The sequence below is a fragment of the Sturnus vulgaris genome, chromosome 3, assembly GCF_052056855.1.
Source record: "Sturnus vulgaris isolate bStuVul1 chromosome 3, bStuVul1.hap1, whole genome shotgun sequence".
Lineage (NCBI taxonomy): Eukaryota > Metazoa > Chordata > Aves > Passeriformes > Sturnidae > Sturnus > Sturnus vulgaris.
In genome coordinates this window covers 42,129,672-42,144,865 of record NC_142245.1, presented here as the reverse complement: position 1 = coordinate 42,144,865, position 15,194 = coordinate 42,129,672, and the positions used below count along the sequence as shown (strand labels likewise).

General features: G+C 43.1%; 1 protein-coding gene across 1 annotated transcript; it reads right to left on the bottom strand.

The window, feature by feature from the left end:
- Window positions 1–4,480: 4,480 nt before the first annotated feature.
- LOC106852798 (sulfotransferase 6B1-like) lies at window positions 4,481–12,179 on the bottom strand. Its single transcript, XM_014875650.2, is given in 9 exon segments — window positions 4,481–4,808; window positions 5,898–6,054; window positions 6,491–6,585; window positions 6,998–7,042; window positions 7,045–7,120; window positions 8,620–8,706; window positions 9,165–9,304; window positions 11,979–12,137; window positions 12,140–12,179. Coding segments are annotated over 9 exon segments (930 nt in total). The 3' UTR covers window positions 4,481–4,677.
- Window positions 12,180–15,194: the final 3,015 nt, after the last annotated feature.

Here is a 15,194-nt window from a genome sequence, read left to right as displayed (position 1 = left end):
TGTTCTGTAATTTTGAAAATTAAGTCATTGACAATTCATCCATGGCCAACATATTCCAGACAATTTAGGAAAGAAGGTGAACCTCTAAGACTTGTCCTGATTCTGTCAACAGACTGGGGAAGTGTAGATGTGCATACTTTGTGTGCCAAGGATCATAATGGAGAGCAATGGACACATGGCTTGCAATTCAAAGTGCTTTTATTTTTGAAGCCCATCTTCTTTAGTACGTTCTTTGAACCTGAAATGATCACCACTGAATTGAGGTCCAAAATTCTCCTAACAGAAAGAAGTCCAAGTTCCAACACCCCCCGCTCCCACCAGCCCAAAGACTTTGACTTCCAGCACATCTACAACCCCTGCTGCCCCTGTCTGGGTATGGGGGAGAGGGATGCTGTTATATCAGTGCATGCACAGAGTGCTGTGTCTACCCTGTTCCCTTTCCCCTTTGCCTTGCTGTGCCTGCCCTGCCTTGGGTGAAGGAGAGCCCTGAGCTGGGAAAGCCTTCTGGAGCAGGAGGGCATGGCCCAGTGGGGAGGAAGCCTGCAGCGAGGGCAGATATTAGCAGATGCCTGAAAGAAGCAGAAAATGAGAGAGCCAAATCTTTGAAGAAAGAAATTCTTTCTTAGTGACCCAGAGACACCAAGGGTGAGGTTGTGCAAGACAGCTGGGTCAATCTGACAGCTTGCTGCCACCAAAAGTGAGTGTTTTGTACTGTTTCAGAAAGCTGGGGGTGTTTAACAAACAAAAAAGTCATGCAAAAAAACGGAGCAGACAACTGCAGTCAGAAGAGGGAAGTAAGCCTAGCCTTTGGGGAAGCCATGAGCTCAGATTTCGCAGGAATATTCAGCCTGTGTGGGGCCTGCTGCAACCCAAAATGCCACAAAATCTTGCTGGACCGAGACAAAGAATGTGAAGAGAAAAGTCTGCTATATTTTTATGTTCTCATTCAGAAGAAACCGTGTTTCTGTATTTTAAACATTGACTGTCCTCGTTTAACTAAATGTAAATGTAGTCTTTAGAAATTGACAATCGTCTCAGTGATTATGGTCTGTGCACGGTAAAAAAAGTCTAGTTAGGATCACCTCTAAGCTTTGGACAACTGAAGATCCTTTCACGGTTAATTTAACAATATCCTAGTCTGGATTACTTGGGATGAAGGAGGTCAGGGAGAAGCTCCACAAGGAAATTTGAAGGAATATTTGTCTTTGGCAGGGATGAGTAAAGTAGCCTATGGAGCCAAGACTGAAAAATAATGTGTGTCCTTAGTCTTTGTAAAAGGTACTTTATCACTTCACATTCAGGAATGTATAATCATGCCTTTAAAGCCTACATACAGTCTCAGAAAAGACATTTTCATGGGAAATTAAAAACTAATCTGTATGAAAATTCTATATAGTTTCAGATCAAATAAAAAAGATTTAGCCTTACTTTGAAAAGGCACAAATGGGGCAAGATGTGAGACTGAATTATCTTCTGAAAGATAATTTTTTCATTCTCTTTAATGAGACTGGAAGTGAATAAAAAGCAAGCATTTTACTAGAAAAAGATTGTTCCATGAACTATAGATGAAACGATATAAAACAAAGAAAAAAGATTTAAAACTGCATGCCTTAAGGAGGGACTTTCATTATAGACAAGGTTTCCAGTTTGTACATCCATATGCATACATAGACTGAGGGGTCAGAAGAAGGAAATCCTTTAAGTAGGGTTACATCAGATTACAAACTATAAGATTTCACAAATCAGCAAAGACTGATGATTGTATTTCTAAAATCCAAAGCAGCCTGGAATGAAATCTTTGTCAAAAGGAAATACAATTGACCTTTTTTTGTAAAGAAATTTTTGTTTAAATTGGAGGAATCAGTCAAAACAGTCTTCACAGACTAAAATTATTTAGGTTCCATCCAAGGCTTTCACTAGTTTTCAGAAGAGTTTCTGTGCAACCATTACCTTGTCTTCTAATAACCAAACCCAGTTTCAGCCTTTTAATCACCAAGAGAGTCTGAGTTTCTCTCCCCAAGTCATATTGCAATAACTTCTGTGGAAAATGTTGTTTGTAAGCCAAAAGTCCTTTCCATTTGTAGACCTGAAAGTGTGGTTGCATCCCTCTCAGCTTACCTGTAATTCACTACCACATCATCTAATTAATTGAGTTTAATCTTGACCATATAATATTTAAAATAAGTCACATAAAGCATTTTCTAACACAGTTCTTTTAAGATTGGTTGCATATTTGAGATGCTATAACTCAGACAACAAATTATCACTAAATTACCTATGATATTTACATAAGACAATTTTATACATTTTCTATCTGAGAAAAAAAATTCAAGTGGACCATTAAGGAGATGTAATGGAGATCAAATAGCAACTCTTTTTTTCTTTTTTTTTCTTTTTTTTTTTCCTTCAAGTGGCCTGTTAAGTTGTTTCTCTAAGTGATTTGAAGAAAATGTGAAGGTAACCAGTAAACCCAAATGCTGGGACTGAAAGGCATGGGAAGGGAGAGGAAAAGGGCCCAAGAGTCTGGGTGGCAGGTGAGCCTGTAGCTCCACCCAGCACCAAGAAATTACTTATATCCTGCAATGAAGAAAGGCTATGGAAGCACCCTCTGCCTTCCTCCAGGGAGAAACCCATGCTCTTGTGCCTCCACAGGAATCTGAAGTGATCATTAACCAGTCATGGGCATTACTGCTATGTTATGTGTAGCCACACAATTCTGTACTGCAGCAATGGACACTTCATCAAGGAAGAAAGACTCAGCCATCTTAGGGAAGCTGGTGAGAATCACATCATCACTTCTGATTTACAAGAACTTCAGAGTCTCCAAAATTTCTGGGCTGCTAAGGACCCTTAGCCTGTAAAAAACCTTTGCAGAAGAAAAAACCAAACCAACAGACCTTATGATGCCACCTCTCTATGTTAATAAAAGCCTTTTGAATATTTCAGTGATTGTTTTTCCATTTAGGGTCAGGCTTGTTCACTTGTTTAACTCCTTGTTCAACTCCCTGCATACACTGAGATTACAGTGTTTTCTGTTGTCTAGACAGCTTTTGATATCACCATATAGTAAACTGTATAGGGTCTGTACTAAGTAACAGGTAGAAATGTTGCTATTTCCAAAATTAAAGGCTATGGTCGCTTGCCTCTTTTGCATCCATGGAAATGAAAACCTACAAACCCAGAATCATCAGGTTCAAACAAACATACCTCTCCACGCAGAGCTTTTTGACACGTGCAGCTCTTGCACACACATTTAGAAAATCTGCCTGGGAAGCGGGCTTTGAGTGGCCCTTCAGAGCTGAATCTGCATTATTCCCCATTATCCCTGTCATAGAGACAGGGGATGCAGGGCATGGCAGCCAGAGCAAATCCCACTGTCCAGCCAGGGGCACTTGGGCAGCCCCAGCCCAGGCATCAGACACTCTCCTGAGGATTGGGCAGGATGTGAGTCTGTGGATGGGTCCAGCTTGGCAGGGACAGTGACCAGGCAGGGCAGAGTGTGAGAAGCTGAAGCCTGACCCTGCCGTGCCATCACTGGAGGAAGGGCTGAGAGCCTCTGGAGCAGGGGTTCACGTGGAGTCCTGGGCCATGGGCAGGGTAGGGGTAGTCCCAAGGGGCTGTGCAGGGACAGTCAGCGCTTTGACAGGGACTTAGCAATTTCCCAGTTGTGTTAATTACATTTGTGATTGCTGGTTGCTCAGTATTTAATCTTAGTTCAGTGTAAGAGTCTGCTGGTAAATCTACCTAAGAATATGACAGAGGAATCCCTCTTCCAAGGAACCAAATTCTATTTACCAGGCAGACACCTCCTCGGCTGTTCTGCTTTCCCAGAAGACTGGTTGTGGCAAGGGGTCAGCAACACATTCTGCATAGATGTAGCAAGGACATTGACATCAGCAAGGAGAGTGTGGAAAACATACCTATGTAGCTAAGTGTATTTATTGTCAAATAAATACCACTCTCATAGTTTAGCTAGTTTAGCCTACAGTCATCAAGGGGCTTCTTTCCTTCCTTCCTCCCATTTGAATGTTGTGGTTCTTCTTGCTTGCCACTTACCTTCCCAGAGAGTCCGACAGGAACGAAACACTCCAGAAAGCATATAGCTGTTCATTCTTTAAGAGTTCATGGCTCTTTGAGAAGTTCCACCCTTTGCCATACCAATGTGTGAAATTTGTCAAAGTGTCAAAGGCCTTCCTGACCTGCCAACACCATGGTAGCTATGATGGATCTAAACCCAGACTAACATATTCTACCTGTACACAGACATTTGATGGTTCAGACCCACACCATATATCCATGTCAAGTCCACTCTGTGCCAGAGGAGAGGCTCTGTGTTGATCCCTCTGTCTACCAACAAGAGCTGCAGGGACCTTATTCATCATTTCAGGCCAAGAAGCAGAGACAGGGATTTCACCAGACTGGTGCTAAGATGTCTGTGCACCATCTCCCTCCTGAAAGGATGTCAGGCATTCACTTGAGGTATACACACATTTTATTTGGTTACATCAATCAAAGTACAAGCTCTAGACCCTGGACACACCTAAGAATTACCCACCAAATTCTGGGAGGTGCTGGGTAGTTCTCAGAGGGGTTTCTCTCTTCGCTCATTGGAATGAAAAATGGGGACAAATCACCTTTGGAACGTGACTTGCTGCCATGCTATTCATCTGCTTATTTTCAGGCCTTGCAGTACACATCATATTTTATCTTTGCTGCCATCTTTGTTCCTCCTAAGGAGTCTTGAAATTTCTGGTACATTTCTTCATTCTGAGCTTTAGAGAAGACGTCTCTCCAGCTTCCAACATGCCCTGTGTACAAGTACCAAAAACTGAAGGAAGGTGCTCCTGAGAGTGAATAGTATCTAGGCAGCAGTGGGGCAGAGTCATTGACTACACAAGGCAGGAAGAATCATATTTATTGCCCTGAGAGGTCTGGGAGAGGAAAGGTAGCAAAGATCAGAAGCAAAAGCTGTAGCCAGACAACAGAGAGCATTGCTAGCTAGCTGTCTGCAAATGCTCCCTCCCCAGAAGGGGATTTCCAAGGTGACTTCATGAAGATTTTACACAGAAGAAAGGGGAATCTGGTTTTGTCACAAGGGAAAGCTCATTCGTGAGTTACTTCCTCTGAAGGGAGAAATTTTTCTGTGGTAGGTGGTAGAGTGTGGCTAAATCCCTATTCCTCCAAGGAGTGGTGAAAGAAATGGGTTTTTAAAAGCCCATGCTCACAGTATTCAGAAAAGCAAGACTCTTGAGGTCATGGGGAGCAGGAAGGCTGCCAGAGCTCTGACCCTGGCCCCAGATCTGTGAGAAACCATCTCTGGGACCACCACTGACATGTCCATTGAAAGGAGATCTATAAAGCTCTTGCTGAATAGGTAACAGGAAGATGCTTCTGAGGCCAGCAGAGCAGTGAGCAATGCATTCCCTTGAGGTTCAAGAGACTCTTGTCCCCTTATCACACCTCCTCCAAAAGGTGACTTTCATGAAGTGACACGTGCAGCCTCATCACCTGAACAGCAGGAAAGAGCTGCACCTCAACACCGAGTAACAAAGAGTTGCACAGAGCCCAGGAAGATTCGGTTTGTTACCGTTACCATAACCTCACCAGTGCTGGTGGCCCTCACCTTTGCACCTCACTTACCTAAATAACCAGGGCTGCTGCAGAAAAAGACAGCAACATGGAAGCAGTGACTGAGGACATTAAGACTGGCACTCTGATAAGTTTCTCACAAACAGCCCTCAAATCCTGTCAACAGCAGAAGCTTTTTGTACAGGTGGCACCACAGGAGACAGTTCTCCCAGACAGCCCAATGAGTTCACAGCAAAGTAAAGTAACATATTCAAAACTCCTTCTGGAGTTCTCCTTCAGGAGGTAAATCTCCATTTGCAGAGACTTACCTTTCTGGAAGAGGACATTGCCAAACTTTTCATGGGTTTCACTGGCTTTCTCTTTCATAGGTTTGAAAGTGGTCTTCTTGGCAATTCTGGAAAAATCTTCCTCACACAGGGAAAATCCAAAGAAGGAAGCAATCTTTTTCATCCCCAGTATTGTGTCCTGCCCAAAGAAACATAGCACAGAGGTGAAACCAAAAGATTTTACACTGTGGCTGTGGCATGGAGCCAGCACCCTGTGGGAAGCCCAGCAGGAGAAGCTGTCTCCCACAATGTCATCAAGGAATTCCAAGATAATTTCTCTAACAGAAAACCTTTCAGGCCAGGAAACCTACACATGCTGGCCTCAGTTTCAAGGCCTTTTCTTCTTTTCCAAAATCTAAGCCTCTTCCAGATAAAACTTCTTTCACAGATAGGCAAGGCTATCCTCCTCCTAACCTCCATGGGCTTCCCCCAGACATAAATTAGTAACTTAGAAAGGCACAAGCTTCTAAGGGGCAGACAGACTTGCTCCCAGAGTTTCTACTTTCCCACACCCATACATATCAGGAGGGATGCACAGCACACTTACCAAGGAAGAGCTGGGTGGAATGCTACACCTCTTTGAGTTCCTCGTAGCTTATTGTCATGATCTTCTCATTGTCAATGTATTTGTTCCATTCCACAAGGTGGTCAAAGTAGGATCCCCAGGCCACTGCAAAAAAAGAAGAGGCCTATCTGTCTAGAGTACTCCCCAATACAGGCCCTTAACCAAATCAGGGGAGTCAGCACAGACAGCTTTCTTAGTGTGGCTTTAGAATGGTGAAGGGGTGACCAGCTCAACATGTCTATTCTGTCTCTTCAGGTCAGTACAGAATGGCCCAGGTCTGGTCACTTGATATGGCAAACTACAAGGTCTCTTGTGGGAATTGGAAAAGTCAGGCTGAGGTTTTCTTATGACCTCTCCATTCCAAGTGAGAGACAAAACTCTCATTCTCTTGTACTCCGTTTCTGCCAAAACAGGGGCAGTGCCTTGGTAAGGTATGTCACAGTAGGATTCCCATGCACAGGGCCCGGTGTATGCCACTTATGTTAGGAGAAATGCCAGAGGATGTAGGGGAAAGTACATTTTCCATTCATGAAGTCTGCAAAGAAGTCATCCCAGGAGTCAAAGGCAAATCTGGTAGGTTGTTGCTGAAGCGGTAATAGGAGACAGCCGTGTCCTTAGGGTTCCGAACTAGCACAAGGATCTAGAGGAAGAAAACACACAATCTGACTGACGAAAATTCCATCTGCTTGGCACATCACAGAGAATCATTGAATCACAGAATCATTTAGGCCATCAAGTCCAACCATTAAGCAAGAACTATCAAGTTCATCACTAAACCATGTCCATAAGTACCAGATCTACATATTTTTAAAATATCTTCAGGAACAGTGACTCAAACACTTCCCTGACAGCCAGCTCTAATGCTTGGCAACCCTTTCTATGAAGAAATTTTTTCTCAGATCCAGATCTAAACCTCCCTCAGTTCAACTTGAGGCCATTTCCTTTTGTTCTGGTACTCATCACTCTGAGAAAGGACCACGCCCCCCCCCCCCCCCAGCTACAGCCTCCCTTCAGGTGGTTGTACAGAGTAGCAAGGTCCTCCCGAGCCTCCTTTTCTCCAGGCTAAACAATCCCTGCTCCCTCAGCTGCTTCTCTTAAGACTTGTGCTCCAGAGACTTCACCAGCTCCATTGCCCTTCTCTGGACTCACTCCAGCACCTCAGTGTCCTTTTTGCAGTGAAGTGTCTAAAATTGGACAGAGTACTCAAGGTGTGTCACTTACCAGTGCCAAGTACAGGGACAATCACTGCCCTGGTCCTTCTGGCCACACTATTATTGATCCAGGCCAGGATGCCACCGTCTTTCTTGTCCACCCAGGCACATTTCTGGCTCCATGTTCAACCACTGTCAGCAAGTATCCTCAGGTCTTTTTCCACTGGGCAGCTTTCTAGTCACTCTGCCCCCAGCCTTGATTGCTGCATGGGGTTGTTGTGAGCCCCATTTTGTAGGAGCCAGTACATACCTTATTTAACCTCATACAATTGGCCTCAGCCCATTATCTGTTCAAATCCCTCTGCAGAGCTCCTACCCTCCAGCAAATCAACACTCCCACCAAGCTTGGTGTTGTCTGCAAGCTTACTTGTCCACTAAAATTCAACAGACCATACAATTCTAGTCTAATTCCTTTTCTTGAGTAAGAAATCAGAGCTTTGGCAGATCACTTGTTGTTAATGTAAGCTTCAGGCTGAAAACAAGAAGCTTTTCAGTCATTCCCTCAAGACAGTTCTGACCTAGTTCAAATCCAGAGAAATTAGTTCATGATCTACTGAACAAAAGAGCCACAAACAGTCTCTAGATGCACCCTAGCTCCTCTCTGCAGAAATTCCTAAGATTATCTTAGCCCCAGCCTGTGGTGGGCTTTCCACAGGTATCCTGGTTTTGAAGGTAAGTTCAACTAGGCAGAATTACCCCTTGCCTTGCCCAGTTTTCTGCCAGCAAACTGGAAGCATCTTTCTGAAGGAGATCTGAAAGGACAGTGACACTCAGCAACAAGCCCACCAATAGTCAGCTAACCTTCAACCTTGGAAATGTGGCTGTGTGTTGACCAGCTCAGGTGAAAATGCAGAAAAGACACCTCATACAGAGGAAAGCTGATTTAGTATGGAAAGCTTTTGCAGTGTGATGCAAAGAGAAGACTCACCTTAGCCTTGGTTTGGAAAATGGATGGAGGCAGGAAATCAGGTCTCAGATTGGTTACTATAATTCTTGAAGGAAGCTGCTTCCTCCTCTTTAAAGAAAGCGAAAAGAAATGTGATAAGACAGAAGTAGCTTATTCAGTGAGTTGTGCCTATACAGTGATTGTGGGTTATAAGAAAAGGTGAGACCAGAGAAGTATCTTATCCCTTGGAAAACCCATAGGGATGAACTGGTGGTGTAGGCTTCTGCCAACTTCTGCAACAAAGCACCATTTCACATGACACAAGCCTAAGAACAGGACACCAAAGAAAAAGGTCTTACTAATCAAACTCACTGGGTTTATGGCAGGAGGACCCTGTGCCTTCTCAGCCCTGTCTCCCATCTGAGGCCCTTGTGTTGGGACACCAGAGGCAGTAGCACATGCTACTTGTGCAGATCAAAGCTGTTGTGAAGGCTCTAGGTTCTCCATCACCTCTGGGATCAGCCATTGTCTTTCAGCTATTACTACCTACAGGAAGAGCAGTGACAGTATTTGCAGTTCCTGCTTACCTCATATATCCCAGGATCCCCCAATTCTAGACACTGAAATATCTCTAGCTTCTTTTCAGCATTTATTCTCTCTTTCATTTCCTCTTCTGTATATTTGGCATCTGCCATCTCCTTCGCCATTTGTTCAAGCCAATTGGTTACTGAAAGGATAAAGACATCCATTCAACTTCACATTTTCATGTAAATCTGGCTGATGGCATCCTGTCAAATTGGTTTCAAGTGAAACAGCTGGCTCAGTGTTGTACTTTAACCTTTCAACAAGTGCGTGTGCTGGTTTTTGCTGCAATAGAATTCATTTTCCCCATAGTAGCTGGTAGGCTAGCTATGTGTTGAATTTGTGCTGAAAACAATGTTGATTGTTTTAGAGATGTTTAAGTTATTACTGGGCAGTAATTACACAGAGTCAAGGCCTTCTCTGCTTCTCACACTGACCTGCCAGAGAGTACCTTGCAGGTGCACAAGGGGACATAAATGGGACAGCTGACTCCAGCTGACCCAAAGAGTATTCTATTCATATTCCATATGGAATCATGCCCAGCAATAAAATTTGAAGGAAGAAGAAAGAAAGAAAGATGCTGAGAGCTACGGCACTTGTCTTACCATGTCACTGTCATGGGTGATGGAGCCTTGGAGATGGCTGAACATTTGACTTCTGGTAGGACAGAATGAATTCCTTACTTTGCTTTGCTTGCACACATAGCCCTTACTTTACCTATTTAACTGTCTTTATTTCAACCCATGACTCCTCTCACTCTGTTTCTCTCCTTCACCCGTTGCGGGTAAAAGAGTGGCCCTATGGGGCCACTGAGTTGAGCTGTGAGTTGCCAACTGAGGTTAAATCATGGCCCTGGTAAATAATCAAGGATATGCCTAAGGTCAACAGGGGTGGAGCTGTTAAGCAGATACTGTGAAGAGCTACCCTGCTTGCTTCAGAATCATATCATATCCCTCGGCAGAAGCAGAAGCAGACCTCTATTGCTCTTTTCAACTCTGGTACTTTTTGGTTATGTCACCCTGCTCCCTGTGGAAATTATTCAAGAGCTGTGTGGCTCCCAGCACTGGGCCAACTGAGTTATCTCTTGGTTGTTTCTGCTTTCCTTACACAGTGCTGTCTTTGGGAGCACTCTGTTCTCTCTTTCCAACCAGCTTCAGTTCATGGTCTCTTGATTATTGACACAGTTTGGCCTCATTCACAATTCTCAGCTAGGCTTCTGTATCTGGCAGCAGAAGGGTCATCAACCAAGCCATCAGACCACCACACTCCTGACACCATCTTTGCATCAGACTTATTTGTCTTGGCCTCTGCAATCTGAGAGAACTGGTAGATAAGGGACTGGGTTCAGAGAACCAAATCTCAGTTTTCAACCAACACCTCCTGCAGTGTTTAGGTGGATCCTCACACACATAAACCCTTTCTGCTTATGTACATCTCTAGAGGCTGCACACAAAGGTGATGTGATAAGGATCAGCTTCTTCTTTTTCTGCAAATTACATATTAAGATATTTCTGTAACATCAATAAGAAAAAAAATTAAGGAGTCTAAAATGTCCACAGTGGAAGCTGTGTAAAATATGTAAAAATCCTTGTGGTATTCATGTGTTTGCCTCTATTTAGATACAAAAGAATCACCTGCATTCTGCAATGCAGTAAAAATATGGAAACAGCAGTTCTGCTCTCATTAGCAGGATATATTCCCTGTATTGCTCTTGCAGAGAGTAAGGTAACAGCATACTTTATTTTATTAGCAAGTGTGGCCAAAATATCAAGGGATGCGATTATCCTGCTTCAGCTGGCACTGGAGTGTTCTCCATTTGAATACCGTATGCAGTTCCTAGACTGAAGCACAAATGATTTTGAGAATCTGGAGAAAGTCTTGAATTTCCATGAAAGTAATGGGAGCTGGAGCAAATGAAAGGCATAGAAAGGCTTGGTTTGCTCTGGCTGGAGATGTAAGCAAAAAGGCATGGGAGACTCTCACTGCAGTCTTCCACTACTGAAGGTAATAATAAAGTCAGAGCCTCTCTCACAAGAAGGGAATGTCTGACTGCATTGATATAAAAACAAACAAAGAAAAACCCAACCCCCAGGAAACCACTGTTGTAAGAAAACACTGCAAAATATTTCAGTGAGTGGTGAAACTCCATCCTCAAAAGTTTCAAAACCCTTCTGGGCAAGTGTAGCCGCAGAAAGGGGTTTTAACCCTTTAAGTGCGGCAGAAATAAGATGCACAGCTACATGGTCATCTTTCATGGAAGGAAGAAAGAGACAAGTTTATTCAGAAACACACTTGGTTTTATAGCATGACTCGCAACTCCAGGAGTAGAGAAAAGGTTGGTTCAGAGAGAAGACACCCCATTCCCAGGGCTTGGTCACACACCACAGCAGGTGTTCTCTCTTGTTATTAATTCCTTTTTATTTTGACCAAATTATCACCCTGGGAGAAATTCTCCCTAGCCTTGAGCTGGACCAGCTTATCGGCTGGGAACAGAGCTGAAAAGCTCCAGCCTGGTATTTTTTTCAGGCTGTAATTTTCTTACTTTCTCAATATGTGTCCCACAGGCAAGGCCTTGACCTACCAGACAACCTTGACAACCAGACCTAAACTCTGAGCTTAGGACTTTCCCCTGCTTTGAGCAGGGGTTTGTATTATTTGAGCTCCAGATATGCCGTACAACTTATATTCATGATTCTTTGAAGTCTGATGTCATTATAAGCTTTTCTCAGGAATTATTGCTGTGTTAAGTGATGGCATTAAGTAATCAACTTCTGGATTGTAGCACTGTGTACTTGACTACTGATCAAGAAAACACTCACTTGTTTTAGGATAACCTACTAGAATTACATCATCGCTCCTGGCTTCAAAGGATTTCAGAGCTTCCGAAGTCTCTGGGCTGGTAATTGTAGCTGGGTATAAAATACCTTTGTAGGAAAACATCATGTCTTCTGGGGCCATCTTGTCACCCTCTGAAAAACATTGTCTGCTATTTCAATGATTCTTGCACTGTTTCTGGTCATGTTTGTATCCCTGTGTAAATCTTCCCAAAGAGATACAGGCTGTCTTTGCACAATGCAGGAAAGCTCTATGCAACACATGAGTTCAGGGTGTTCACTCAGGGATCAAAGTGCAAGTCACTGATTAACTCTGTACTCTGTTAACCCCTTTTGACGTTACAGAACTCCATGGAGACTGACAGTAGTGACATATGGCCTTTGCTGCAACTGATACTAGGAACAGGAATTATTGAGGCAACAAGTAATAGGATTAAAAATGTTAAATTAAACCAAAGAATGACAGGTAAAGGATATTTCCTGAAATATTTATAACTAGTGACTAATGCAGTGCAATTTGCCAACTGGACAAGGAACATGTATGTAGTTAATACCTGGACAGTGAATCTCAAACTGGCTTGCTATTGACTTCACTAGTGGATACATATCCCAGAATATAGGTTCTTTACAAGTGATGACTCTGACCTGCATTCAGTCGCTATAAGGCAATGTCCAGAACTAAGGACAGGTATCACCTAAAGCAGACTTCTCATGATGAAATACTCACATCTGAGTATTTTCACTCAAATCCTACAGGAGGGTCACTTGCATATGAAGTTTTAATACTTAGGTTCTGCTTTAGTGTTGTCTTGGTTTAATTTAATTTTTTTTAAAAATGTCTTGATTTAATTTCATTTCTTGGCCAATGCACCAAATAATGTTTTAGTTTTGATTTGCCAATTTAAATATACTTATTTTCTGTTGTGAGACAGAACCAGGAGCAAAAAAGCAAGGCAGGCCTAAAACTTAAGAGAGTATATAAAAAAAGAAATTTATTAACTACACAAACAAAGGGAAAAAAAAAACCAAATTCAGAATAAGATTTTTTTTCAGACTACTCCTTCCTTCCTTCCCTCTCCCAACCTTTATAACAACAAAACAAACATATAACAGCTGCTTCTGTCAATTCCCAACTCAAGTCTTTTGCAGTTCACTTCTGGAGAGAGAAGCCTCCTCTTGTTGAAGCTGTAGGGATTTTTTCCACAAGAAGGAAGAAAACAGTCCTCTCGTGGTTTCATTTTCATGATTTGCATCCGCCCAGACCTGCAATCGTGACACTCCTCCCAACTCCACAGCCTTCCCAAAGCTGTAGATGTGGGCCATGTCTTTCTCATGGGGTATTACTTTTAAGAATGAAATGTTCCACAGCAAGAGTTCTCTTCATTTCTTTTCTCTCTGTTCATGCTTCATCCTCAGAAAACTGAGATCCCCTTCTTTCCTCAGGGCAAAGATTCTCAACACAGGTGCTCTTTGGTCAAATCATCCATCAAATGGAACATCTCCAACCCCCCATGTCTTTCTCCATGGTTTGTAGGAATATTCAGTACATCAGTTCATCCCTACAATCTTACAAAAGGATTTTCAGCCATCTACAGCATCTCCTCATTCTCCTTCCATGTAAAAAAAACTTAGCTCTTTCTTTACTGACTTCAGAAATCTTCTTATTCCCTTGCATATTCAAAGGAAGGCCAGAGGTTTTGCAAATCTTATCTGAGCACTAAAGAGTTAAAGTTTAACACAACTACAAGAGTTGGGCCAGGCTCAGGCTGCTCTGTGGGGGCGGCTGAGGTGTCAGTCAGCCTTTCTGGGGCTGGGCTGCAGCCCCACAGTGCTCATGGCCACCCCTGTTCCCAGACAGGGCCCGACCCTGCTCATGGCCACCCCTGCTCATGACCGTGTGGGGGCTGGGCAGGCCCGGCCCTTCCGACAGCAGCGAGAACCTTCCGACAGAGCCGCAGGCCCGTGGAGGAGGAAGCCATGAAGGTCTTATCAAATAGCGTCTCCTCCTCCCGGCCATCGGGTCTCCTCGTTGGCAAACAGGGCCCAGCAGCCTCCCGAGCCTCCCCCAGCATGGGGGGTGGAGCTCGGGTTGGTGTTACCTGCTCTGCCACTGAAAAGACAAAAAGGCTCAGTTCTGGATTATCTCCTTCAAAATGTGTGTTCATGGAGCAAACTAACTTTCTCCCATTGGCTGTTGAAGTTGTCCCAACTCCCACAGAGGAAGCTCCCTTAGAGAGAACCTCTCTCTGAGTTTCTTCTTCCCAGGTCAACCCATCACACGTGTAAATCAAATTCTACTTGTACTACTTAACTTTCATTTCTCTCTCCTCATGTCCATAATTTAATCTTTTGGTGGAAGTGTTTCTTATGGGGTTGTTATTTGTATTCTGAGTGATACCTTTTTAGAAGATAAGGAGTGCTGAGACAGTGAAATGGGTATCTTCACTGATCATCCCAACAGAGACAGGCAATACAGGAAAGTGAATTACCCTGTGAAGGGGCCTTTCAATCTCTTTCGTCCCTTGAATACAGTATGAGTCTTGTTCACTACCCATATATCAAACCCTTGTGTCACATCCTTGTCTCTTTCTTCATAAATGGATGTTAGACACTCAGTAAACCTGTACACAAGATTAATTAAACATGAGAAAGTATCAAATCAAAATCATAACTGTAAGACTTGGAAGATTGCTTAAAATTACCTACAAAGAATAAGTTAAAATTATTTTTCTGGTCTCTCAAAATGTAGAGCTAACAAAATAGACCATTTTACTCAAAATATTTTCTCTATCAGTGATATTTTACTCTTAAAAGTTGAAGACATTGTTCATATATTATGCTTTCTGTAAGATTTTTTTAGTTATTGTTTTCAGCTTTTTGTCCATGGGTTAACTGTGAATTGCAAAGGAAAATTTCTCCTGTTTTCCAGTATTAAAGAGTAAGGGCATCAAGAAAGTAACATTTTTTTTCTCAGGCCAGCTTCCTGAGAAATTTTCTTTGGAGCCACTTGCCTGGATCCTGAAAGAGTCAGATCGCTATAATACCTCATCATGAAATTTAGCAAACTGTCACTAGAGCCATTGGGGACACAGGCGTCTCCAGGTTCTTTAACCCTTAGACTCTGCTCTCTGCTCATGAGCAGGGTCTTCAGTGCTGTCACAGCCATAGATCAGTCTTCTCAGGAGCTGCAGGCATGGGGGG